The following is a 27,831-nucleotide window of genomic DNA, read 5'->3' as shown; positions in this document are numbered from 1 at the left end:
TCCTCCTTTTAGTAACAATAAAATAAATTCAATCTTGCATAATTTCATCCAGTGATGTCCATGTTGTGTTCTGGTTCTGTGTTTATACGAGTTGTTGCTGTAAAATTGATATTTCGGAGCAACTTACAAGAAAATTCATTCAAAGGGAACTTCACATTTTCTCTCAACTTCCAGTTATCTTTTCAATGCATTGGTTATTTGTGATGACAAAGTGCTGTGATGTGGATCAAAGAAGAAAGATGATCAAAATTTTAAACCAATTTGACGACAAACATTTCTAAAATATTTATTATGTAGAACTCCTCACCCGTGGAGAATCGTTTGCTCCCATTTTTACATATTAACAACACCCTTGAACATCTCTCAACACAAGTCACTGCAGAACATACATTGATGAGGGCATAGTGCAAACACCTTGGTGATGGCATTAAGACAGGCCGATTCGATGGCCAAGTTCAAAGTATATTTTCGAATCCTATGAAAATCTTCTCAAATGCAGAAAAATGCTTTTTATTCTAACTGTTTCAAAACCATTCCTTTTCTGTATGTTGTGCATGTTGACTATCCGACACTCTCCTTCGCAATGAGTCGGCGATCGTCGCCGTTACCCCGGGCAAATTACTGCTGCCTTCTACATGGGGGCGCTGCATCAGCAGCATTGCCGTGCTCCCCCAAAAAGATGAATAAAATACAATGTGGTTATGAGGTCTTGTTGATCGCTATTGAATGCCAGTGTAGCTTGTGGAAAGGCGTTCAAAACTGTGACCATGGCAGCAGAACATCAGACACTGTATGCATACTATCTGCACGAAACAATAGAACTTCAATCATAAATTACACATTGATACTTGTGTAGTTACAAAAGAAATTATTCAGTATTGTTAAAATATAGGATTACTCCGTTTTGACGGAAATAAGAAATGGACAGAACCTTCAGTATGAGGCACAAACTATATAGGACCGATTATATTGCCCAGATGCAGGTTTCCATGGTGAATAAAATGCATTTTCAGAAAAATAATATTTTTCACTTTCATAACAAAAAAGGGGGGGTGGGGGAGAGGTAGGGGAGAGGGAGAACTGGAAATTCCACGTCTTGGCAGCCGTCTCGTATTACTACACTAGCACCATTACTTCCATACCCCTACCTAAACATGAGTCCCAGCCACGAATGCAAGCTACTGTTCTGTGATTGAATGTTGGTTAGGGGGACCAACAACATATTACATGTGAGCATAAGGTAAGTAGTGGGGTGAAATTGAACACCCAAATTATAAAAGGAAAACATTTGGAGAGAAAAGAGAGGGGATGGACGGTGTGTGTGTGTGGGTGGTGGGGGATGGGGTCGAGCGGGGGGTTGGGGGGGAGGGGAGAAAGGAAGAGTTCCAGGGGAGATTGGCAAAATGGAGTACATGAAGTAAAGTAGGAGATTGAAGAAGGGTGGGTGAGGCTAGGGGGGATTCCGTTTTCTATACAAACATGTCGACATTTATACAGTTTAATGGTCCAGGACGGAGACTCCGTGGTTGGGGCCAGTCATTTTGACTTTCCTTTGTAAATCTCACTCCATGTCTTTGTATGAAAAATCTCACCTGTAAGCAGCAAGCCGAGCCCGATAAACTGAAAATTGACAGCTCTCACCACTTTGGTCACATCGAGATGCAAAATTAACGCCCAAAGCAAATTATTGGTTTTGAGGTTTTCCACTTCATTTTCAATGTTTCAAAAACATTTTCTGTAATATTGTAAATGTGCCTGAAAGTCTGAAGTTGGGAAAGTCCTGAGGGAAATCTCAACTTTATTTTAAACTCATCACACCATTCACTTATCTTGTTGGATTGCAGTGGAGGAATTTTTTTAATTTTAACTCTGAAGCCGATTGTGAAGCAATTGTCTCTCGTTAAGCATGATATTCCTTCAAATAGAATAACTCCTTTAAAAATAAAAAACCCGCTTTTTAAATGAGTTCAACGTTACTAAATGCAAATACAGCAATCTGTGTCAGTCGAGGTAAGAAGAGGGTTCATCGATTTTCAATTGTGGAAGATTCAAATCATGATGCACACGACGGATTCCTCAAATTTCAACAGCACCGTCTTTTTAAGGAATGGTGGCGTAATGTCTCAGTGGCGTAACGGTTAGATCGTCCATCTTAGTCTGGGAGGTCAATGGTTCAAACCCGGTCCAAGTCATACCAATGAATTGAACTCATTATCATTATTATTCTACATTTACTGCTTACTGATGCGATGTTTCTGGGTCGCTCACAATGTAAAATTGAAGAAAACAATCAGGTCATTTAATTTGTCAAATTTTACATCTGACATTTTACTGTAATTGCTGTATGTGAGCAGCCTGGGGTAAACGAGACAAAACACCTCAAACAAACACCAATGGAAAGACAAAAGCCAACAGTCTGAGGGATGTCACAAGGGTCACATTAAAATGCACATAACTAACTATTGTCATTGTGGTTGTACGTGAATGTTTGGGTTTTGCATGGGATCAAGAAGGGGATCTCCTTGGAGCATAGGTTGACCGAGGTGAGACATCACAACAAGGAAAGTGAGCAATGCAAGGATGGCCAGCAGAGACAGCAAAAGACATCGTTTCCGGGATGAGAGCTGTCGCCGACTCTGGGAACCGGTTGATCTGTGTCTTGGATGGAGCAATTGGGAAGGGAGAGGGAGCAATGAAAGTCGGAGAGAGAAATCAAATAATTTCAGAAGCAAGCTCATAAAGTAACAACCAAATCAAAACAGCAAACAGAATGGACAAACAAATATATAATTAACACAATAAAAAAAAAAAAACATGCAACAAACCTACGATTAGTGTCTGTCTTCATATTAGAGATATGTACATATTAATTAGACAAACGAGTGAAAAACACGTGCTTATGGACGGGTTAATTTCTCAAAGAACTGGTGTAATTAATTATGACTTGTAATAAAGAATGACTTCATCTGGAGGTATCCTACCAGAAAGAGGGGGTATTACATCTGTATCCTGTCGAAGCCTGGGTTCGAATCTCACCTCAAAGCCATTTAGCCTGGGTTTGAATCCCAACCCAGCTATAAACGGTATCCTCGTGTTTCACACGCAGGGTGATTCATCACCCGAGTGGTCTGAGAGCTTCACTGCCTCCAACCGATATTCACATTAAACTCCTCCGACACCAACCAAAACTCTTCCCTTTGTTCCATTGTACATCCCTTCGACCAAACTAACTTCTGCTTCCCCCAGGCAAAAGCTGGAGTATCAATTCAGATCAGCGAATTATTTCGTACTCAAATCTTAATACATGAATCATATTGCAAATAATTGCACTGCAGTAATTAATAAATAAACAAACAAACAAACAAACAAATAAAATGCCTCCGGTGACTTATTCGGCAGAAGCCAAAACAAACTTATGCTCAATGCCAATGTTTACTCAATCAGCACCACTTGGGGGCAAGGCCTTAAGGTGTTGGTCCAAGTCACAAGATAACTTTGCTGATGCCAGTCGTATCATAAACCACACTTTTACTGTCACAAGTGGTCATACAGTCAGTCACCTTGCTGAAGTTAGAAAATGCAAATGTGATTTAAGATAAGATAAAGGAGTCATTCCATCTGAAATCACCAAATTTAAGAAAATGTTCCCAGTTGACCCCCTCAGATTTACTTTAAACTTTCATAAAATAGTTCCCAGGTATCAAAATGAAGCTGCGTAAAATTTTAGGTTCCTAGATGCAGTCAACTCCGAGATATTGAGGGTTGAAAATGTGGTTGTGGCCCTATTTTTATGGTCGTTGCGAGCATCACAAAATGAACGGCTACTTTTAAACTCCCACAACTTTTTAAATATTCATGCTTGAGCCTTGAAATTTTCAGACATTATTCTTCTATAACTGCTCTGTAAGAAACAAACATAAAACGGAGTATACCTCTATTAATTTTTATGACCTGATCAGTTGAAATCCAGAAAAAAAATGTTGGTTTTGTATGAAGACCCAACTTTGAGACCCCATATATTTTTATTGACCCATCCCAGAAGCTTGAAATTTTTTTCATGTAATAACTGTATGGTAGTAGTATTCAAATACATGTTTACTCTTCTTAATCAGTCATATATAATACAGTCATGATCCCTCAAAAATTGAAAATTTTCATTTTTCCCCGAAATTCAGGTGAGGATTGCAAATATATGACAAGGTATACCACTTCAAATTGTTCACCATTGGAAAGAGCATATTCAAGTTTACAAAAGCATGAAATATCAAAGTGGTATATTTTTTTAAAATATATTTTCTAATTTTTTTTAAAACTGTTGTTAACACAGTCGTGAATACATGAAGAGTGTGCATGGTGTGGGCACCATGGTAATCATGAATGATTAGTTCTATGATTTTAATTAATAATACAAAAATATATCACATACTGCAATACTTCTTCTTCTTTCGGCTGCTCCCGTTAGGGGTCGCCACAGCGGATCATCCATTATGATCCGCATAGTGATTTGGCACATGTTTTACGCCGGATGCCCTTCCTGACGCAACCCTGGTCGCGTCTTACGACACAGGGATATGGTACACCTCTTTTAACCGGGGTATACACCGGCCCAGTATACTGGTACTCATTTCGCCGACCTCGGAAGGATGACAGGCTGAGTCAACCCCCTGGTGTATTAATTCAGTGGCTCAACGGGGCTTGAACTCAGGACCTCTTGGATCCCAAGCCGCTGCCCTAACCACTGCGCCAACACCAGGCTATATCACATACTGCAATAACAATGTAATAAAACATTTCATGTAAATGATTTGAATAGGTCCTTGATCTGCTTTTCCAAGTCAGGTGCGAGCTTGTACTGCCTCCCAGTTGACGTTAGGGGAGCATCAATAACTTTCATCACATGGACCAAAGGAACCCAACAAATGTCCTCCCTTGAATGTAACTATATACACTTCTGACATCAGCAGATCAGCCCCTATTCCTGAGTTCTATTTTTAGCCCCAGCCAGATGAGTTAAGCTCTTGCTATTTACAAATGAGAAACAAAGAATTACAAATTCAAATTTCAAAGTATTGTGTTCATGGTATCCTAAGAGCAGATGATATGTATGTACATTGTATATACATGTACTACACATATGTACTACATGTAAAAGGACTGTTCATTAAATAGCACACACAATACGCACAGCACTGGCAGAACATCATTTATTCAAATATTTTAAAAAATATTGATAGAAACATTATACCACATTGAAATGTTAGACTTAAGTTAACTTGAATATGATCGTTCCAATGGTGAACAATTTGAAGTGGTATACCTTGTCAGATATTTACAATCCTCACCTGAATTTCAGGGAAAAATGAAAATTTTCATTTTTGAAGTATCATGACTATTATATATGACTGATTAAGAAAAGTAAACATGTATTTGAATACTACTACCATACAGTTATTACCTGAAAAAATTTCAAGCTTCTGGGATGGGTCAATAAAAATATATGGGGTCTCAAAGTTGGGTCTTCATACAAAACCAACATTTTTTTTCTGGATTTCAACTGATCAGGTCATAAAAATTAATAGAGGTATACTCCGTTTTATGTTGGTTTCTTAGAGAGCAGTTATAGAAGAATAATCTCTGAAAATTTCAAGGCTCAAGCTCAAGCATTAATATTTTAAAAGTTGTGGGAGTTTAAAAATAGCCGTTCATTTTGTGATGCTCGCAACGACCATAAAAATAGGGCCACAACCACATTTTCAACCCTCAATATCTCGGAGTTGACCGCATCTATGGACCTAAAATTTTACGCAGCTTCATTTTGATACCTGGGAACTGTTTTATGAAAGTTTAATGTAAATCTGAGGGGGTCAACTGGGAGGCCTCCGGTGATATGAGGTGGAATGACTCAAAGAAAAAAATAATATGGAACTTGCCAAAAACATTAATGGGCGAGGACCTTGGTTGATTAGTGGAAGTGTAACAATATAAACCCTCACCATACACTGCTAAGTACCTGAGCCACTGAGCTAGCCATTGGAATGCAGGCCGACGTCGGTACTTGTCCTCATCTGAGTCATTTGACGAGTGTGGAAACTGCAAAACCTCTCGTACAATTTCATGTGCCTTTCGTTGTGCTGATACTTGCGTGCCTGGCAATGACAAAAACATTTGACAAACATGACATTATATGGCTTACCAAGTAGCAATCTCCAATTAACTATCTTTTAAACGAAACAACGATGCTTCAAATGGTATTACTGCCACCAATTCATCATTTGGCATCATCACAATTGTTATTCTCAGTCATATCTAGGCTCTTTTCATAATGATCCCACATTCCTCACCCATTATTCTTCTTCTCTTCATCTTCCCTTTATTTGGGTTGAGGTCCAATGTACCAAGGTTCTGCCCTGCCTCGATCGTGATACTCTTCCACTTCCCCCTGTCCTCAACCAACTCCCTCCACTCTCTATCTACCCCCACCTTATTGATATCCCTCCTCACACAATGTTCCATTCTCAACAAACTCTACCTCTTTTTCTCCTTCCTTGCTCTCTCAACCTATGCCCTCTCTTTGCCATTTTCTCTTCCTCCATCCACATCGTGTCCAGCCCACTTCAACTGGCTTTTTACCAATCTCCCCATCAAACTCAGCTGAATGCAAGTCTCATCTCTCAGTTAATCCACCCTGTTCACTCCTGAAATAAGCCTGGTGTTGGCCTAAAAGTTAAGGTGGATGGCTTGAGTCCTGTCCTCCATGGCATGAACACCGGGTGGGTAGACAGCCTCTCATCCTTCCAAGGTCAGTCTCAGTCATATCTAGGCTCTTCTCATATCTACCCTCCTCCACGCATTCACACCCACCTGAATCTTCTTCCGCACCTCTGTCCCTGACTTACCATCACCGGTCACTGTTGCTCCCAGATACTCAAACCTATTTCCACATCTGATCTCCTTCCCCTCTAACCTGATATTCATTTCCTTTCTCCACTGCCTGATCTACATCACCTCAGTCTTCTCCATAAGCATGGTGTTGGCTTAGCGGTTAGGGCGGCTGGCTTGGGATCTTAGGGTCCTGAGATCGAGCCCTGTTGGCCACTGAATTAACACCACGTGGGGTTGACTCAGCCCGTCATCCTTCTGAGGTCAGCGACATGAGTACCAGTGTATTGGTAGAGGGGCGCAACATCAGCAGCGCAGTCGCGCCACAACAAAATGATAGTTACCCGGCAGCCAAGCTGCCATAAGCAAGAAGAAGTAGTCTTATCCATACCTGTCCTCAGTCCATGCTTCCCAAATCCCTTTCATATGTACCCTCTTGCTTACCAGCTACATCACCATGATAAACACAGGTGGTCTGAGAGCTTCCCTGCCTCCAAGTGATATTCACATTAAACTCCTCTGACATCTACAGACCAACCAAAACTCTTCCCTTTTTTTTTGTATACCTTGTTGAGCCTTTCCACACCTTGACGATTTCGCCAGCAATGGCAACGTATAAAAATGTATGTAAAACGTTGGCGTACGCTGAAATTTTGATGTTTTAAAAAAAGTTTTGGTCGTATTCATAACGTGTTGGTCGTATGCATAACATATTAGTAACGGGCACAGAACGTTTCGTTGTCTTATAGATAACTTATACCAACGAATGCTTAGCCTGTTGTCGGCGTTCACAATCTACGCCCAACGATAGTTTAACTTAGGCATAACGCGCTGCACGTATCGCCGACGAACTCGTGGCGTAGCCTGTTAAAAACCTGCCGCACGCCGATTTAAATCATAACCGTCTGAGAATTGGAAGTGTCAACCACGCAGTCACACCTTGACGATTTAGCCAGCGTATGCCGACCTATGAAAAATGTGTCTAAATCGCTGTTCTGTTGTTCTGTTGTACATCCCTTCCACTCTCTCTCTATCGAGTGCAGCCTGTAGCTGCTGGTTGCATCATTGGTTGGGACGCGGCGATGCCGCTGATGCAGTGTCCCCCTTGCCAGTGCACTGGTACTCATTTTGCCGACCTCGGAAGGATGACAGGATGAGTCAACCTCCTGGTGTATTAATTCAGCAGCCAACTGGGCTTGAACTCAGGACCCTAGGATCCCAAGCCACCACCCTAACCACTAAGCCAACACCAGGCTTATCCCTTCCACTAAACTAACCTTTGCTTCCCCCCCAAGCAAAAATATCATTCCTTTCCTGTAGAAATTCTCTGCAGACTACTGAAGTATATGAGTGTAATATAAAAAAATAAATGACCGTTTTTACAGCTATTTTTCCCTGCTGTGCAGGGGTTAGGCTTTTTCTTGAGGCAATGTTTTATGGCCGGATGCCCTTCCTGACGCCAACCCTGGTCGCCTCTTACGACACACAGGGATATTGTATACCTATTCTAACCGGGGCATACACCGGGACCAGTACACTGGTACTCACTTCGCCGACCTCAGATGGATGACAGGCTGAGTCAACCCCCTGGTGTTAATTCAGCAGCCAACGGGGCTTGAACTCAGGACCCTGGGATCCCAAGCCGCCACCCTAACCACTAAACCAACACCAGGCTTGTAGTATATGAGTGTACAACTCTCATATACTATAGTTCTCACTGTAGCATTTTTGTCTGGGCCGGCACTCCCATCCATCTCGGTGTTGCCATCACCATCTCTCCCCCACCTCCTTCATGTCCTTGCTATCCTCATCCCTGTCACAAGTCAATTTATAGATCATCTTCTTCTCACTATCCTCTTCCAACTTGTACACCTCTTCCAGATCACTCCTCACCTTATCCACAGCTCTTCTTGGTGCTTTCTTCCTTTGACCATACAGGTGCAGTAACCCTGCATCTGGTTGGTCCCCTCTATCCATGATCTTCTCTATCCTCTACCAAACTACCTTCCTTTCCCCATCTGTCTTCGCTACTTCCTCCATCCACCATACCTAATTTCTGCCATAAATAGACGATGCAACCTTTCCTGATGTCTTTCCATACAATTTCTGCAATGCCCTGAATTTCTTTCATACCTCCAAATCTGCAGCATCTTCACTAAGCTACTCATAGCTGGCCCTCATTCTCTCCTTGCACTCTATGAGGACATTGTCCCTGCACTTCCCCCACCAAATAACCTTCCAACCCCTGCTCTTAACTTCCCTCCTTTTCTTCACCGGCTTGTGGTAGGGGTGAGATGCTTTCCCACCATTGCCTTCCAATCCTCGATCCTCCAGGACTGTCGCTTCCTCAGTACCAACCAATCCAGTTCCGTTCTATGCTGTCTACTCCTGTAAGTAATTTTGTGGCTGTCCCACTTCTGAAAGAACAAACCAGCTTTGGCCATCACATTTCTTGCTACCAGATCTTGACCCTCTCTATTCCTTGTTCCCCATCCAAATTTACCAAAGCATTCCTCTTCACCCAGTTCTGCTCCTCCCACATGTGTGTTGAAGTCCCCTGCAATGCACATCACCTCCTCCAGCTCAACCATTCCCATTATCCTCTCCAGTGCGTCCCTGAATTCTTGCTTCTCGTTTGTGGCTAATATACCGACATAACACAAACCATTTGCCTCTGTACCACCACGCACGCCATAACAATCCATCCCTTCCATCTTTCCACTCTGAACACCTGCTTGCTGATCTCTCTCGATACTGTTATTCCCACACCATTACTTCTTCCATACCCTCCCACGTGCAACATCTTATACCCTCCTATCAACCTCCTCGCCCTATCCCCTTTCCATTTGGTCTCTTGCACATACCCAACACTTTCAACCTCCTTGTTTGCATTATCTACACCACCTAGACTCATCTCCCCTCCATTGATCCCACATTCAAACTACCTAGTCAGACCACTTCTTGATCAGTTTGGGACATTCTGGTCATTAATCAGCAGCGCTGCCCGGGCTGACCTGCTGGACCTATGATACCAGCCTGTTATAACCATCGTATATACACACATACACACACAAACCTCTCTCCACTCACATTTTCACCCTCAACACACAACTCCTCTTCCCCAGCTGGCTCACTCTTCCCTCACACTAGACACACCCATCTATGCCTCCACTACACTCCCCTCACCTCCCTCCCCCTTCTCTCCTTCTTCCTCCCCCATTTCCCTCCTTTTCCTTTTGTTCTATGACCCATTCATACCATTATAATTTATTTCATTAGTTTGACATCTTGTCACCCCTGCTCTTGATTTAATTTTTTTTTTTTACCCCTGGCATCATTAACTCCTGCAGCCTTCTATTGCCCAGGGTTCATCATGTACTTTGCTATTCCACTAACCAGGATCAATACCTGTTGTTCCTGAGAAAGGCATGGTTTCTTCAGGAATGTTCAGCGTCGTGTAAGATTTCTCCTCATTTCCAAGCCCGGGATATTGAACCCGATCGATTTGATCACCGATTAACTCAAACCTCCCATCGCCAGGCGCAAAACTCACAGCATTGGAATCCCCAGGTGCAGCGCCTTCAATGGCTGGAAAGGAGAGGTGATAAGAGAAAAATAGCTGGCAAGTCTGGCCAGGATCAGGGCAAATCGTTTCTCGGAAAATAAAAAATAAAAATTAAAGAAGAGTTGAATGCTGACTTGCACATTACAGGCTGGCAAAGAAAAATGGTGACAAAATGTGATGGAATGCATATTTTAACTGCTTAAATTTGGGTTTTTCCAAGCTAATTCGAACAGCTTAACAGTCCCACTGTTAAGTTAATGGAAAAATACCTACCATCAAATGTAGACCAGTCTGTGGTGTCATGAGATTCTTGAAGAACTATTGGTGGTTGTGTTGACTCATCGACCTGAAAAAAAAAAAACACAAAAAAAACATAGTACATGTGTACAGCGTGAAAAGTAAAAACAAAGAAACATTCATTGTTAAACAATTCTACAAAATAATTTCCCTGGTAAACAGTCACGAAAGGCCAAAATGTTTACATTTCATCCCTAGCCCAATTTCCCGCATCACTGTGGCGTTTGTCCGACACTTCTGTATGTAATATGTTCAACCCACAATGGATAAGTGATATCATTAATGACCTTGTTATAACCACAATGGATAAGTGACATCATTACCTTGATATACTTACTTGCACAAATTCACGGACCGGTGAATTCCACAAATTCACGGACCGGTGGTTGTGTGCTTGTTTGTCGCACTACTCTGACAGTTTTTGGGCTGATTACATCCAGACTTGCTACATAGGATCATCATAACCCAAATCAATGTATATGGGTGTTTTTATCTTTACTGGTGGTCTTGGGAGGGGGGGGGGAAGCAAATTCTCTATGTAAGTATGTATCATGCAGCACCACCTCCAGGTGGGGGAGTGTATTACAAGTCTCCACCATTTACAGTCCAGTATTCTTGTCCCCACGTTTTCCAGTCCATTGAGGTGTGTTTTGAATTATAAGCAGTAGGTATGTTTTTGCTTCATGCACGAAACTTCATGAGTTATTTCTTTATTTGTTTCTTTTGACTAGACAATGCTGTCAGTTGCCTATATACTACCCAAATAAAGGTATGCCTCAGAAGAACATGTTGTCTGCTTGGGACAAGATCGCCCGAACAGCAGGTACGCTGCTCGTACCTACAACGGATAAGTGACATCATTACCTTGTTATACCCACAACGGATAAGTGACATCATTACCATGTTATTCCTACAATGGATAAGTGACATCATTACCCTTATTATAACTACAATGGTTAAGTTACATCAAATACCTGTTTTTGCTGGATGGTTATCTTGTCTTCTGTGAAAGAAGAAACAATGTGTTGCGCTTGATGGTATTGTCTTGTAATCTGCCTCTCGAGGCTGGTGTCCCGTAAAGCAGTGTTTGAGGTCCAACCTTCTTCTTGGTCTATATCAATGACCTCTCTGCTATCCTGGAAAACACTCTGTACCATTTTGCTGACAATTCCACCCTGTGCAGATCAGTGCACCAGACTTCTGAGAAGCAAGCTGTTGTGGCATTCAATCTCAGCAGATCTGGAAAAACCAAGTCGTCGGTCATCTAACCAGGAGCACGTTATTCAATGCAGGAAGATCTCACAAGGATTGACTTTCAAACTTCCCAGTTTACTTCTCTGACCAACCCATGGAAGAGATGCAGGCCCTGAAGCTCATTTTCCTCACATAATATCACAACCTGTCTTGAGTTGACCATTTCTCTAAATTGGCCTTCATGGTTGACTGACACCTAGATATTCTCCACATAGCTAAGTCAATGTTGAGCTTTTCAGAGATCATTACAATGCATAAGGTCATGATCTGAAGTATGAATGAGTAGAGGCCTCTACTCGAGGGTGCTGCAGCTGCTTCCCATCTTCCTCTGTCAGCTATCGAGTTCAAGTTATTGGCATGACTCAACAGGAGGTTGAGTTTGAAGTCTGCTCGCCCATTGCAGGCAGATTAGTGGACCGTCAGTTTCCCATCACCTCAATTCTGGCCTTGCTCCTCAATCTATCCTCCCATACATAGCACATCCATGTTGCACGCATTCTTCTACAGTCCCACATCGAGTTATACTCATCTCCTTTCCTTCCACAGAATGCTCATCTCCAAGTCATATATGGATGTCCATTAACTTTCTCAAATTCAGTGCTGTGAAGACTGATATACTGGTCCTTCACCCATCATCCAATGTCAAAAAGCTTCAACCTCAATCATAAAATTAGGAATCACCAATTGATCTCTGCTTTAACCATTTCAAATCTAGTGCCTATAGAAAGTCTACACCCCCTTTCAAAATTTTTACCTTTTGTTGCCTTACAGCCTGGAATTAAATTGCATTAAATCAGACTATTTCCACCTTTATTTACACATCGTGACCCATAACATAACTTCCAAGTGAAAAACAAATTCTACAAATTTCAGAAAATTAATTAAAAACACAAAACTGGAATATCTTGGTTGGATAAGTGTCCACCCCCCTGAGTTAATACTTGGTGGAAGCACCTTTGACAGCAATTACAGCTACGAGTCTGTTGGGATAGGTCTCTACAAACTTTGCACACCTTAATTGGGAAATATTTGCCCATTCTTCTGCACAAAACTGTTCAAGCTCAGTCAATTTGCATGGGGAGCGTTGGTGGACAGCAATCTTCAAGTCATGCCACAGATTTTCTATTGGATTTAGGTTGGGACTCTGACTGTGCCACTGAAGGACATTTATATTTTTGTTCCTTAGGCACTCCATTGTGCCTTTGTCTGTGTGCTTCGGGTCATTGTCATGCTGAAAGGTGAACTTCCGTCCCAATTTCAACTTTTTGCAGAGGGCACAGGTTTTCCTCCAGGATTTTTCTGTATTTTGCTCCATCCACTTTCTATTCCATCCTGCCAAGTGCCCCAGTCCCTGCTCATGAGAAACATCCCCATAACATGATGCTGTCACCACCATGCTTCACAGTAAGGATAGTGTTCCTTGGGTGATCTGCTGTGTTGGGTTTGTGCCAAATGTAATGTTTTGCATTTAAGCCAAAAAGTTCCATCTTGGTTTTGTCAGACCAGAAAACTTTTTGCCACATGGCTTCAAAATCTCCGGAGTGTTTTTTTTTTTTTTGCATTCCTCAAACGAGACTCAAGGTGGGCTTTTTTGAGCAATTGGTTTCTTCTTGCCGCCATACAGTACAGGCCAGACTTGTGGAATGCTTGGGGTATTGTTGTCACATGCACACAGTGACCAGTCTTTGACATAAAGGCCTGTAGCTCTTTCAAAGTTGCCATTGGCCTCTTGGTGGCCTCTCTGATCAGTCTCCTCCTTACTCGGTCATCCAGTTTGGAGGGACGGCCTGATCTAGGCAGGATCTTGGTGGTACCATACGCTTTCCACTTCTTAATGATTGTCTTTGACTGTGCTCCAAGGGATATTCAAGGCCTTTGAAAGGTTTTTATACCCATCCCCTGATCAGTACCTCTCCACAACTTTTTCCTGAAGGTTTTTTGAAAGCTCCTTGGTGCTCATGGTTGAGTCTTTGCTGTGAAATGCACTACCCAGCAGAGGAAACCTACAGAAACGGCTAATTTTATTCTGAAATAATCAGAATCACTGCAATTTAACACAGGTGAAGGCCAATTAACTTTTTGTGTGATTTTGAAGGTGATTGGTTACACCTGAGCTAACTTACAATTGCTATTATATAAGGGGGTGGACACTTATTCAACCAAGAGATTCTTGTTTTGTATTTTTAATTAATTTTCTGAAATTTGTCAAATCTGATTTTCACTTGGAAGTTGTGGGTTACGACGTGCAAGTAAAGGTGGAAAAAGTCTGATTTCATGAAATTTCATTCCAGGCTACAAGACAACAAAAGGTGACAATTTGAAAGGGGGTGTAGACTTTTTATATGTCACTGTGGACTCAACACTTTCCTAAATCCTTGAAGTTGCTAAAATGTGTTTACCGAATTTCCTCTATTTGCCCAATAATATACAATTCCACTCACAATTAAATCAACGGATGACTGAAAGTTTGGTTCATGCTCTCATAACTTTATTTCCGGCCCCATTGGACGTGGATTTATTTCTCCACATTGGTTTAATACTTTAATTGATCTTCATTATGTTATTGAAAATTTTGCTTTGCTATTTGTTGAACCAAATCCACTGCACTGCTGCATATAAATTGTATTGGGGCTCGACTGTATTTATATATCGCATTTATTGGACTTTCACGAGGTGACAGTTGATGTGGTATGATTATAACAAGTGAGAAATGACGTTTGGGATGTAAATGAGAGAGAACAGGTAGTGATGCGAATAAGGGGAATTGGTAGGACTATTTATGACCAGTTTTGGGCATTCTATGCATTTTGTAATCAATTAATTAAAACACAAGTTGAGATCGAACTGTAACTACTGAGAGATTTTTTGATTTGTGATTTTCTTTTTTTTTGAAAAAAAGTGATTTTATTCTTTTTTTTCATGACCGGAAATGATTATTATTTATTCATTTATTTACGGAAGTGATTTTTACCATGACCGGAAGTGGTTATTGTTTTTTAACATTACCGGAAGTGATTTTAAAACTTTTTCCAGAGGTGATTTTTTTTTCTTTTATTCATGACCGAAAGTCATTATAATTTATATATTTCCCAAAGTCATTTTTTTATACTACCGTGATTTTATACTACTTCATGACAGGAAGTGGTTATTTTGTTTTTTTACATTAATGGAAGTGATTTTAAAACTTTTTCCGGAAATGATTTTTTTCTTTTATTCATGGCTGAAAGTGATTATTTATTTCCCAGTGATTTTTTTAATATTTCCTCGTGATTTTTTTCATGACAGGAAGTGGTTATTTTGTTTTTTACATTACCCGGAATGATTTTAAAACTTTTTTCCGGAAGTGATTTTTTTTTAATATTTCCTGGTGATTTTTTTCATGACAGGAAGTGGTTATTTTGTTTTTTATAAAACTTTTTCCAGAAGTGATTTTTTTTTTCCCGAAGTGATTTTTAAAATATTTCCTGGTGATGTTTTTCATGACAGGAAGTGGTTCTTTTGTTTTTTACATTACCGGGAATTATTTTAAAACTTTTTCTGGAAGTGATTTTTTTTTAATATTTCCTGGTGATTTTTTTCATGACAGGAAGTGGTTATTTTGTTTTTTATATTACCGGGATTTTAAAATTTCCCAGAAGTGATTTTTTTTTTTCCAGAAGCGATTTAAAAAAAATATTTCCTGGTGATTTTTTTCATGATAGGAAGTGGTTATTTTGTTTTTTATATTACCGGAAGGGATTTGAAAACTTTTTCCAGAAGTGATTTTTATTTATTTATTTCCCGAAGTGATTTTTAAAATATTTCCTGGTGATTTTTTTCATGACATTAAGTGTTTATTTTGTTTTTTATAAAACTTTTTCCAGAAGTGATTTTTTTATTTATTTCCCGAAGTGATTTTTTAATATTTCCTGGTGATTTTTTTCATGACAGGAAGTGGTTATTTTGTTTTTTTACGTTACCGGAAGGGATTTGAAATTTTTTTAGTGCAAAAAAGTACAAAAGTAGTTTTTTCCAAAAATAAATGGTTGATTATTTTCTTATCTGAAATAGGAAACCTGATTTTTATCCTTCAATACATAATTCATCCATACCTTTACATCAATGCTCTCGCAATAACATTCCATCTTCTTCCCCAATCCAACCTATTATCTCACCATGGGTAGGCCAAGGCTCGTTCGTGCCCAACTAGCAGTGCCGAGCATTTCTCGAAGTACCATCGCCACGGGAGAAACCATGTTTAAAGGGGGAAAGATGGGACCGGCACAACCCGGACACTGGTAACCAGCAGGCGCCGTGGTCGCTGGAAGCTGACTCGCTGCGCTGCTCAAACAATCCCAATGAAAAACGTCTGCAAAGCATAGGAAGGCAAGCAAACTGTTTTGGGCAAATAAAGGACAATCAAATTCAGAAGAAGAATGTTTTTCTCTGGTGCTTTGCAAGCAAGAATGGCTGGCACAACACAATGTAATCTGATTTTTTTCATGATTTATTGAGCAGTCAGTGCAAATTTCATGATTTATTTCATCGGTTGAGCAGTCAGTGCAAATGAGTGGGAGTGGGTCTTCGTCTTCTTTTATATGCAGCATCATTGGTTGAGGGCATGACTGTGCCACTGATGGATGTAATGCTCTCTGTAGGTTAGGGAAATAATTTGGAATTTGTTCATGGTGCCAGCGATAGCTCACCCACTCTTTGCGAAGGATACCATTGGATTTTTAATGCCATCCAACTAATGTCGGCAGAGAGGACACTGGTTTAATGTCCATCCGAGGGACGACACACACACACACACACACACACACACACACACACACACACACACACACACACACACACACACACACACACACACACACACACACACACAGACACACACACACACACACACACACACACACACACACACACACACACACACAGATTTGTTTTATTATCAATGCAGTTAAAGATACGTATGCCACTTAATATGACAAAAAAGGCAAAGAACGTTGGAAAAACTCCTTTAGAGAACGAGGTATTAAGCTCTTAAAACAGATTCTCATTTTTGTAGTTACCATTTGTTTCCTTCTTTGCAATGGTTTGGTAAGCAGTTTGAAATCGCCAAACAAAGCCTACGTCCTAGTCCGTATAATTTTTCAAAATGGCACTCTCTCCTTTAATTAACTGAAGGTGGACAGGGGTTATGTTTTCATCCCTGTTTGTCTGTTTTCCTGTCTGTCTGTGAGCAGGATATCTCAAAACGTTGTGGACGGATTCGGACAGACTTTGGTGGACAGGTTGGGTGTGTGACAAGGATGAATAGATTCGATTTTTATGAAGATCCCAATCCAGATACTAGAATTTAAGTAATCCGTCACCATTAGGAGATAGGGACAAAAATTATGTATCGCATGATCTCTCAAAAAGTCATGGACGGATTCGGATGAAACTTGGTGGATAACTTGGTTAGGGAACAATATAATAACAAACCAATTAGATTTTGACAGATCCGGCCTATCAGTGGTATACAAAACGTAAACTGTTCATCCTGCTGGAGGAATGTGCTCTACCGAGTGCCGTTTTAGTTTTGAATTGAAATGCATCGCTCCTTGCTGAAACTATGGCCAGGTCAGTCAGTCTGTGTCATCCAATGTCTTCCACTACACTGTGCCTAGATGCTTGTTCACGCTGTACAGTATGCTTCAGCTTCAACTGTGTGTGCCATATCTGCATTTCTGAACTTAACAAGTGAACTCGGTCAAATGGGATAGGAAGATTTGATTCTGTGGCGTGTGCTATCAAAAATAAACAAGTAAACAAAGTGTGGCTCTTTCCACACACTTGGTGAAGCCTTTCAAGTCATGAATCAAAACAAGTGGCAATTTGTATATCAAGGTTTGAGGTTGACAGGTGGCAAATAAACAAGTGGAGATGGGATGAGTTAAGTGCGTAAAGCTTACCGTAACATATTAATCGCACTGTTTCTGCATTGTTCAATGGCTGCTGACAAAGACGGCACGTAGCATCATAATCGCTGTCCTGGAGCCATTGTAGATAAGACTGCACGATGCACTGTAGCACAAACATCATTTCATTGGAGCAAAGATATGAAAGTTTGCAAGCCACAATATCACTTTAAAAATCAATCCAAGGATGGCGTGATACCATCGGAGATCAAATACAAGGACAAGTTGTTCAGTCATTTTGCCCATTTATTCTGCTACGCCCACAACCCAGCTGACATAATGCAGCGATACAATTATAAAACTAAATCCCATTTATTTAATCAGTCCAGGGTATGGATACAGATCATCCAAACCTTCACACTCACCAGAGGAGGGGGAGGAAGATTTATTTAATGCCCCTAACCAGACCCTAGGTACACCAAGCACACAATAGCTGGTCCTTTTCAAAAGATACCATGAGATCTAACGAGCATCTCTGTCCCTGGCTCTACATCACCATCCGAAAACCGAAGGGCAACGAGATTCAGCGCATTATGGTGGCACAAAATCTGAACTGTAGTTTGTAATGAACTCCAACTCCGTCAGGGATTAAACAGATATGAACAACTCAAATGGAAAACATGACATGGAATGAGCTAACCTGCCACCCTGGTAACTTATTGCATCTTACTATTAATTTGCTATTCGTCACTGGCTTTGACACCAATACAAATATTTATTACGAACCGTAGGCATCAAAGAGCTACATATATCGAACAGTTTCAAATGGAGCACCTCAGTGCCATTAGAGCATTTAAATTGCATCAGATGTGGCAATAAATGTGAATTGTTGCTCCCAGCTTGCTGGCTTGATGACAGAAGACATGATATGCATTTCTGCCACCTCCATCCCTCTCCTGTTTAGAATCCAATGTGGGCACGGGCAACTTGCTAGTTAGAGGGAATGAATGAATAAATAAACAAGCAGTCATAGACTGGTACTTACAAAATCGTCAACTTGACCTCTGACTTTGTCTAATAAAAGCTGTCTCGAGAGAAGGTAGCGACGCAAACCAGAAGTTTCTACGATGATTCTGTACCAAACCATCAAAAATCGAATGTTTTGGATGTTTGACCTCACTGTGACCTTGACCTTTGACCGATTTTGACCAAAATCTAATCAGCGCTAACCATCACCCTCCTGAATCACGTGGTGTAATTTGACATTGGTAGCTTCTTCCGTTCTCGAGTTATCGTGCCTACAAACACACAAACAGAGTCCAGAAGTGATCAACATACTTATGAAATCTAAAGATCTCGTAAGTAATAAATGCCTCATCGAACTTACACTCCAGGCATGGGGTCACGTGCCTTTTTCTCGTGAGTGGCTTCCGTCTGGCCACTCCCATATAGCCTAGATTTGTGAAGTGTTGCAGAGATTGTTGTCCTTCAGGCAGGTTCTCCCATCTCAACCAAGGAATTCTGTAGTTCTGTCCGAGTGGTCATTGGGTTCTTGGACACCTCCATGACCAGGTCCTTCTTGTCCAGTTGCTCAGTTCAGCTCGAGGAAGAGTCTGTGTAGTTGCATATTCTTTCTATTTCCTAATGATGGAGCTTATTGTACTCTTGGGAACTTTCAACACTCGAGAAATTGTTTTATACCCTTCCCGAGATCTATGCCTCCTCACAATTATATCTCAGACTCTACGGACAGTTTCTTGGACTTCATGGTAGAGTTTCTGCTCTGACATGCAATGTCACCTGTTGGGCCGTATATAGAAAGGTGTGTTTCTTTCTAAATCACCTCCAATCAGTTGAATTGGCCACAGGTGGACTCCGATCAAGTTGTGGAGACATCTCAACGGTGATCAAAGTAGATTGGATGTACCTAAGCTCAATTTAGAGTGTGGTGGTGGTCGTGTGGCAGCTTAGCTTCCCGGGTAGCTATCATTTCTTGAAGCGCGACTGTGTAGCTGATGCAATGCCCCTCTACCAGTCCACACACTGGAACTGGTACTCATTTTGCCGACCTCGGAAGGATGACAGGCTGAGTCAACCCCCTGGTGTATTGATTCAGCGGCCGACGGGGCTTGAACTGAGGACCCCAGGATCCCAAGCCGCCACCCACACCACTGAGCCAACACCAGGTTTACATGGGCCTTTAGTTGTACCTGTGGGAGGGCGGCAGAACCACAAAGGTGTAGTCAATTCCAAAACCTTGGGAAATGGATGGATGCGTTATCAGGACCAACGTGTGTGAGAGCACCCGAGGACACCAACGTTTGACGTCATATTTAAACGGGTCGAGAGCCCAAGGCAATAAGCAGAGAAATGACGTGAGAATAAATCTTGTGGCACAAACATAAACGAGCACAGGTTTGGAGCCCACCTTCGAGTGGTTTGCCACCAAGCAGTGTTCGCACACATTCACTCTGTGTTCGAAGCAGAACAGGTTGGTCACCTTGCGTTTCGGACACTTACACAAACCCATGCTGAGGACACAAGGAAATCAAGGTAAAAAATCGGGAGGGAGAGGAGAGAGAAAACGGACGAAGCGAGAATAAAACAGAAGAATCCTCGAACTCGAACTCGAACTCGACTTGTACATTAATGAGGATCACGTCCAGACTTCATGGCCTCTCGTTTATTGAGGATGGGCTTCAATATCCCTGAAGTCTCACACCCCGTCCCCACCGATCTACTCGATAGTCCAACAAGGCCTCAGATGTAATTCCTGCCACGTCTTCCGTACTGGCGAAATTATGACGTCACACAAGCTTCACCAACGTGATCATCATAAAACACATAAACATTATCACAAAACTAACCCCGTTGTGAATGAGTGGAAACGCAAAAGTATTTTTTTATTTTACCCCCAACCGCCCTCCATAAACTCCGCTTCATGGTTTATTGTGCTTTACAGAGTTTACAGATCTACTCAGATCTATATAGACCACGTTATTAAAAAAATACAGGATGACATCAAACATGAAAAAGCAAATCGAGACCGTCCAGTTTCAGGGTACACAGAGGTGATCATCACGAAGACTTCAGCTGTGAGGTGCCAGACTTATTACGTCACGACGAAGGGGAAGGGAGGTGGGGGGTAGGATGTGCCGGTGTGCTGCGGAGAATATATGAAGCGCCATCTGCAATACCTGAAAGATCATCAAGACCCAAAATAACCGGGACCCCAAGGACCAAAAAGACCATCAAGACCCCCAAAATAGTCTGAAGACCCAAAATACCTAAAAGACTCTTAAGACCCAAAATACCCCGAAGACCCAAAATACCCCAAACACTGAAAAGACCCTGAAAGAACCAAAAGACCCCAAAAACCCAAAATACCGAAAAGATCCTTAAAGACCCCAAAGACTAATGAGACCCAAAAGACCCTGACCCAAAATACCTGGAAGACCAAAAAGACCCAAAATGCCCCAAAGACCCCGAAGACCCAAAACACCCCAGAGACCAATGAGACCCAAAATATCCCAAAGACCAATGAGACCCAAAATACCCTGAAGACTCAAAAGGCCCTGAAGACCCTTAAATATCCAAAAGACACAAAAGATGCTGAAGACCCTCAAATACCCAAAAGACCCCGAAGATCCAAAATGCCCCAAAGGCCCCGAACATTCAAAAGACCAAAAATACCCCAGACTCAAATGACCCTAAAGACTCCAAGAAACCAAAATACCCAAAAGACCCCGAGTACCCCCAAAGACCAAACATACCCAAAGGACTCAGAGGACCCAAAAGACCACAAGGACCTAAAAGACCCAACGGGACTATCTGGGACCCATGGAAATTCTGCATAATGTAAATGTGACTTCAGGATGCCAACCACCCCTCCCCCCTCGACATACACACACACAATCCCAAGTCCTCAGCCCCTCCCCCAACTCTGTCCTCTCGCTGCCACCCCCTCGCGCACCACCACACCCAAACTCTGGGCTCCCTCCCCCTTTCTTCAAACCCTCAACCCTCCCCCCCCCACTCAAAGTCCTCAACTCCACCCCTCAAAAGCTTCAAATCCCTCAATCCCAACTCTGTGCCATCTCTGCCTCCACTTCCCCAACCTAACTCTGTCATCCTCTCCCCTTTTCTTGTTCAAGTCCTCAACTGCCCCACACCCCAAGTACTCAATCCCCATTCCACACGCCAAGCCCTCAAACCCCCCTCCCCTCTTCCAACTGCATGCACCGTCCCCCCCCCCAACTCTCTGTCCTCCCCATTTCTTCCTGTTTTTAACAATGTTACACAGGGAACTTTGGCGCACGAGAAGACAATTCATCCTATCATGCCTGCATTCTTCCTGTGCCCGTTTGTTCGGAACAATGTTAAAGTTAAATGACTTCACCATTTACAGTACAGTATTCCAGAACTTCACCATTTGCAGTACAGTATTCCAGAACTTCACCATTTGCAGTACAGTATTCCAGAACTTCACCATTTGCAGTACAGTATTCCAGAACTTCACCATTTACAGTACAGTATTCGAGAAGTTCACCATTTGCAGAACAGTATTTCAGAACTTCACCATTTGCAGTACAGTATTCCAGAAGTTCAACATTTACAGTACAGTATTCCAGAAGTTCACCATTTACAGTACAGTATTCCAGAAGTTCACCATTTACAGTACAGTATTCCAGAAGTTCACCATTTACAGTACAGTATTCCAGAACTTCACCATTTGCAGAACAGTATTTCAGAACTTCACCATTTGCAGTACAGTATTCCAGAAGTTCAACATTTACAGTACAGTATTCCAGAAGTTCACCATTTACAGTACAGTATTCCAGAAGTTCACCATTTACAGTACAGTATTCCAGAACTTCACCATTTGCAGAACAGTATTTCAGAACTTCACCATTTGCAGTACAGTATTCCAGAACTTCACCATTTACAGTACAGTATTCCAGAAGTTCACCATTTACAGTACAGTATTTCAGAACTTCACCATTTGCAGAACAGTATTTCAGAACTTCACCATTTGCAGTACAGTATTCCAGAACTTCACCATTTGCAGTACAGTATTCCAGAACTTCACCATTTGCAGTACAGTATTCCAGAACTTCATCATTTACAGTACAGTATTCCAGAACTTCACCATTTGCAGTACAGTATTCCAGAACTTCACCATTTGCAGTACAGTATTCCAGAAGTTCACCATTTACAGTACAGTATTCCAGAACTTCACCATTTGCAGAACAGTATTCCAGAACTTCACCATTTGCAGAACAGTATTTCAGAACTTCACCATTTGCAGTACAGTATTCCAGAACTTCACCATTTGCAGTACAGTATTCCAGAACTTCATCATTTACAGTACAGTATTCCAGAACTTCACCATTTGCAGTACAGTATTCCAGAACTTCACCATTTGCAGTACAGTATTCCAGAACTTCACCATTTGCAGTACAGTATTCCAGAACTTCACCATTTACAGTACAGTATTCCAGAACTTCACCATTTACAGTACAGTATTCCAGAACTTCACCATTTACAGTACAGTATTCCAGAACTTCACCATTTACAGTACAGTATTCCAGAACTTCACCATTTACAGTACAGTATTCCAGAACTTCACCATTTGCAGTACAGTATTCCAGAACTTCACCATTTGCAGTACAGTATTCCAGAACTTCACCATTTGCAGTACAGTATTCCAGAACTTCACCATTTGCAGTACAGTATTCCAGAACTTCACCATTTGCAGTACAGTATTCCAGAACTTCATCATTTACAGTACAGTATTCCAGAACTTCATCATTTACAGTACAGTATTCCAGAACTTCACCATTTGCAGTACAGTATTCCAGAACTTCACCATTTACAGTACAGCATTCCAGAACTTCACCATTTTCACTACAATATTCCTGTCCCCACGTTTTCCAGTGCAGTGAGGTGTTTTGAATTATAAGCAGCAGGTATGTTTTTGCTTCATGTACATAACTTCATGGGTTTTTTGTTGTTGTTGTGTATACAGAGCTGTCAGTTGCCTATACACCGCCCAAATAAAGGTAGGCCTATGCGTCAGAAGAACATGTTGTATGTTTGGAACAAGATCACCCATAGAGCGGGTACTCTGCTAGTATTAGTCAATTGGAAGCTCTTGATATTCTGCCTCAAAATGAAAACAAACTTCTTTTTTTTTCTTCCAAAAAGTGGGACACCATGGACACCACGGACACCACGGACCAACAAGACCAACAACACGTAATTCCTCCCTCCAGGAACCATAATTCATGTTTTATTTGTATCATTTCCCTTGTACAGTATACGGATTATCCTCAGTTTGACAGTCCGAAACGGGGGCTCATGGATTTGGTCTTGATTTTCGTGTCCGTGCATGCGTGTATGTGCGTCTGCAACTATATCTCGGACATGTATGAACCGATTTTATTCGTACTTGGCACATAGACAACACATGATGGTATATACATATATATATATATATATATATATATATATATATATATATATATATATATATATATATATATATATATATATATATATATATATAAATAAATACGTAGTTGTTTTTTTCGACATCAGACCCAAGATGGCCGACTGGCGGCCATTTTAGTTGTTAAAAACAAGGCCCGATGTTGAACATGTCCTCAACCATATCTCGGATATGCATTTACTGATGCTCAAACGTGGCACACAAATAATGAATAATGGCTGACACATACACATTTTTATATCCAATATGGCCGACTGGCGGCCATTTTAGTTGGAAAAGAAAACTCGGTGTCGAACACGTTGTCAACTGTTACATATGCAATAGGATTAAGTGGAGCTCCACAAAATCATGACAGGTACAGGAATTGGCTTTATTCCACACTGCATAGGAACTGTGGTGAATTGAAGGTCGTGACGTGTGATCACATGTTGCACGGCTCGAGCACGGAATAGATAAAGCTAAGGTTCCGCTCGGTCGGGGGGATTGTCCCAGGGGCATTGTCGTTTACGGCGGCGGTTCACTTGGTGCTCGTTGAATGGTGAGAATTGAGAGTATATCGGACTCCGGGCTTATACTGATTTATTTTGTGGTGATTAGTTGCACGTGTATACCTTACTGCTTATGTACTCCTTGCTGCACCTGTATTCCCTGGTGTGCCCGTAGAAGCGGCTTCAATCAAATGGAATAAAGCCTACACTCTGAAGGTTCTTCTCTCGTTTTCATTTCAGGAACTATTTTATTCCACACTGCATAGGAACTCCTTTATTCCACACTGCATAGGAACTATTTTATTCCACACTGCATAGGAACTACTTTATTTCACACTGCATAGGAACTATTTTATTCCACACTGAATAAGAACTACTTTATTCCACACTGCATAGGAACTATTTTATTCCACACTGCATAGGAACTATTTTATTCCACACTGCATAGGAACTACTTTATTCCACACTGCATAGGAACTATTTTATTCCCCACTGCATAAGAACTACTTTATTCCACACTGCATAGGAACTATTTTATTCCACACTGCATAGGAACTACTTTATTCCACACTGCATCGGAACCTCTTTATTCCACACTGCATAGGAACTATTTTATTCCACACTGCATAGGAACTATTTTATTCCACACTGCATAGGAACTATTTTATTCCATACTGCATAGGAACTATTTTATTCCCCACTGCATAGGATCTACTTTATTATACACTGCATAGGATCTATTTTATTTCACACTGCATAGGAACTACTTTATGCCACACTGCATAGGAACTATGTTATTCCACACTGTATATCAACACGCAAGGCTGTAAATACACCATATTTCCATATTTCATCCAATCCCACACCAACAATAAATGAACATTTTACTCATTTGATGAACCCCAGAAAATAGCACAATCAAAGACATTATAAGAGTAACATAACAATAGAACACTGCAATCCACCACTAGAAGCAGGTAACTGAAATGTACCATCTCGTAGATGAGCACAGGGGTGAAACATACCCTTGTATTTCTGTGGATACCGCTTTGTCCCTGGAGCTATCTCGGTTGGTTGAGATGCAGCATCTGTGGATGCTGGTATAGCATTGGTCTTAGCGGGAACCGCTTCCGCTGGTGCAGGTATTATATCTTCTCAGTTGACCCCGACCCCTCTGACTCCATTCTTGCAGGAGGGTCTGCTGATTGGAAAGGTTGAGCTTCACAGCTCAACCCGGTATCCCGCATTTGGTCCACATGCCGTTTCCAAATGCAGGGTCCAACTGCAACATCATCTTGACCTCGCAGCACCAGTTACCCACTTGTGGTCCTGATGGTAGTCACGCACAAGAACGGGCTGTCCTTCCAGAAATTCACACATTGTTGCCTTTACCTCCACCAAGGACCCGTTGAAAAAAATCTATCTTTGACCCTTTTTCTGATATCAGGTTTAACCGCATCCAATCTAGTATGCAGTGGTCTGCCAATCTAGTACGCAGATGCCAAGAAGCATCTTTGCAGGACTCTCTCCGGTTTTTGCATGAGGAGCATTCCGATAGGGTACATCAGGAAACGGGCTAACTTTGCTTCATTGGTGCCCTCCTCTTCCCTCAGAGAGCGAAAAGCCTGTCTGAAAGTTTGGACAAAACGTTCAGCCAGCCCGTTTGTGGCTGGATGGTAAGGAGCAGACCGAATGTGTTTAACTCCATTACGTTTCATGAAGAGGTTAAATTCATCTGATGTGAACTGAGGACCATTATCAGATACCAGCTGTTCAGGTATGCCATTCATGGCAAAAAATCTCACGCAGTTTGGAAATGGTCTGTTGTGATGCAGTTGACTTCATGACATAAATTTCTGGCCATTTGGAATGTGCATCAACCACCACCAGAAATAGTGTCAAGAAACGGCCCAGCATAATCCACGTGTATCGTCTGCCATGGGGCCGAGGGCCACTCCCGTGGATGGAAAGGTGACACCTGTGGCATGTTCTGATGTAGCTGACACCAATCACACCATTTAGCGACATGTTCGATGTCCTTATCAATTGAGGGTCACCATACGTAGCTATGTGCTAATGCCTCATCTTTACTACCCCAATGTGTCCTTCATGTAGCTGTCCCAGCACACGACTGCACAATGACTGGGATGCAATTATGTGTGTGCCCCACAACAGACAGCTACAATGGGCTGACGGTTCATCCTTCCGGTTGTAGAAAGGTTGAACCTGTTTCGCCTCTGGAGACCAACCCTGAGTGACAGAATCTAACACTTGAGACAACTCCATGTCATGTTGCGTTTCCCGTCTGATCTCATCCATCACTTATGACTGGAAGTAATTCAATCTGTCTCTTTGTTATCCTGCCGTGATCTGACGATTCATCGCTTTCTAAAAACTGAATTGATCCGAACAGCAGTTCTGACTGCTAAAATATATATATATATATATATATATATATATATATATATATATATATATATATATATATATATATATTCAAAAGCTTTCATTTGTCTAACTCCCACATTCTTTGACAGCCCTTCCACTACTCGACCTCCAGAGTTGTATGGTGGAGGAGAGGGTTTGGCAAGAGGAAGGTGTGAGGGGAGAGGAAGGGAAGGCAGCATGAGGGAAGGGAGGGTAAAGGGAGGAGACAGTGTAAGAGGGGGTGGAGACAGCATGGGGGAGGGGGGAACCTGTCGCTTTGCTGATGGGGATATTGAGGAAGGGGGAGGGGGAGGGGGGAGAAGGAGGGAGGGAGAGAGAGGAGGAAGGAAAGGGAGATAAAGGAGGCAGGGTAGGCAGAGAAGATGGACAAAGGGAGGGCGGGGAGGGGAAAGGAGGTAGGGGACGCTATTGGTGGGGTGAAGAAGGGGGAGCGAGGAAAAAGGTGGGGGGAGGTGTGGAGAGGTGAGGAGGCCTCATCAAATGTTGCTATACACTGCAGAAGGG

The 27,831-nt window shown here is 41.8% G+C and overlaps 2 protein-coding genes across 5 annotated transcripts in view; one reads left to right on the top strand and one right to left on the bottom strand.

Moving 5' to 3' along the window:
* RAD51 (RAD51 recombinase) overlaps positions 1 to 27,831 on the top strand; it is a 78,830-nt gene that overhangs the window by 6,232 nt on the left and 44,767 nt on the right. The window lies entirely within an intron of this gene.
* ZFPL1 (zinc finger protein like 1) lies at positions 271 to 20,695 on the bottom strand. The gene is made up of 8 exons (XM_085851892.1): positions 20,526 to 20,695; positions 20,309 to 20,411; positions 17,935 to 18,046; positions 16,150 to 16,343; positions 10,718 to 10,790; positions 10,288 to 10,467; positions 6,011 to 6,146; positions 271 to 2,658 (listed from the first exon to the last, which is right to left on the bottom strand). Exons 2-8 carry the CDS (start codon positions 20,408 to 20,410, stop codon positions 2,466 to 2,468), a joined length of 990 nt encoding a protein of 329 aa, XP_085708018.1. The 5' UTR covers position 20,411; positions 20,526 to 20,695; the 3' UTR covers positions 271 to 2,465.

This window comes from Eptatretus burgeri, chromosome 13 (assembly GCF_056783735.1).
Source record: "Eptatretus burgeri isolate ZD-2024b chromosome 13, Ebu_testis_v1, whole genome shotgun sequence".
Classification (NCBI taxonomy): domain Eukaryota; kingdom Metazoa; phylum Chordata; class Myxini; order Myxiniformes; family Myxinidae; genus Eptatretus; species Eptatretus burgeri.
Note: the sequence above shows the minus strand (reverse complement) of the source record. Positions and strands in the feature narration are given on the sequence as shown.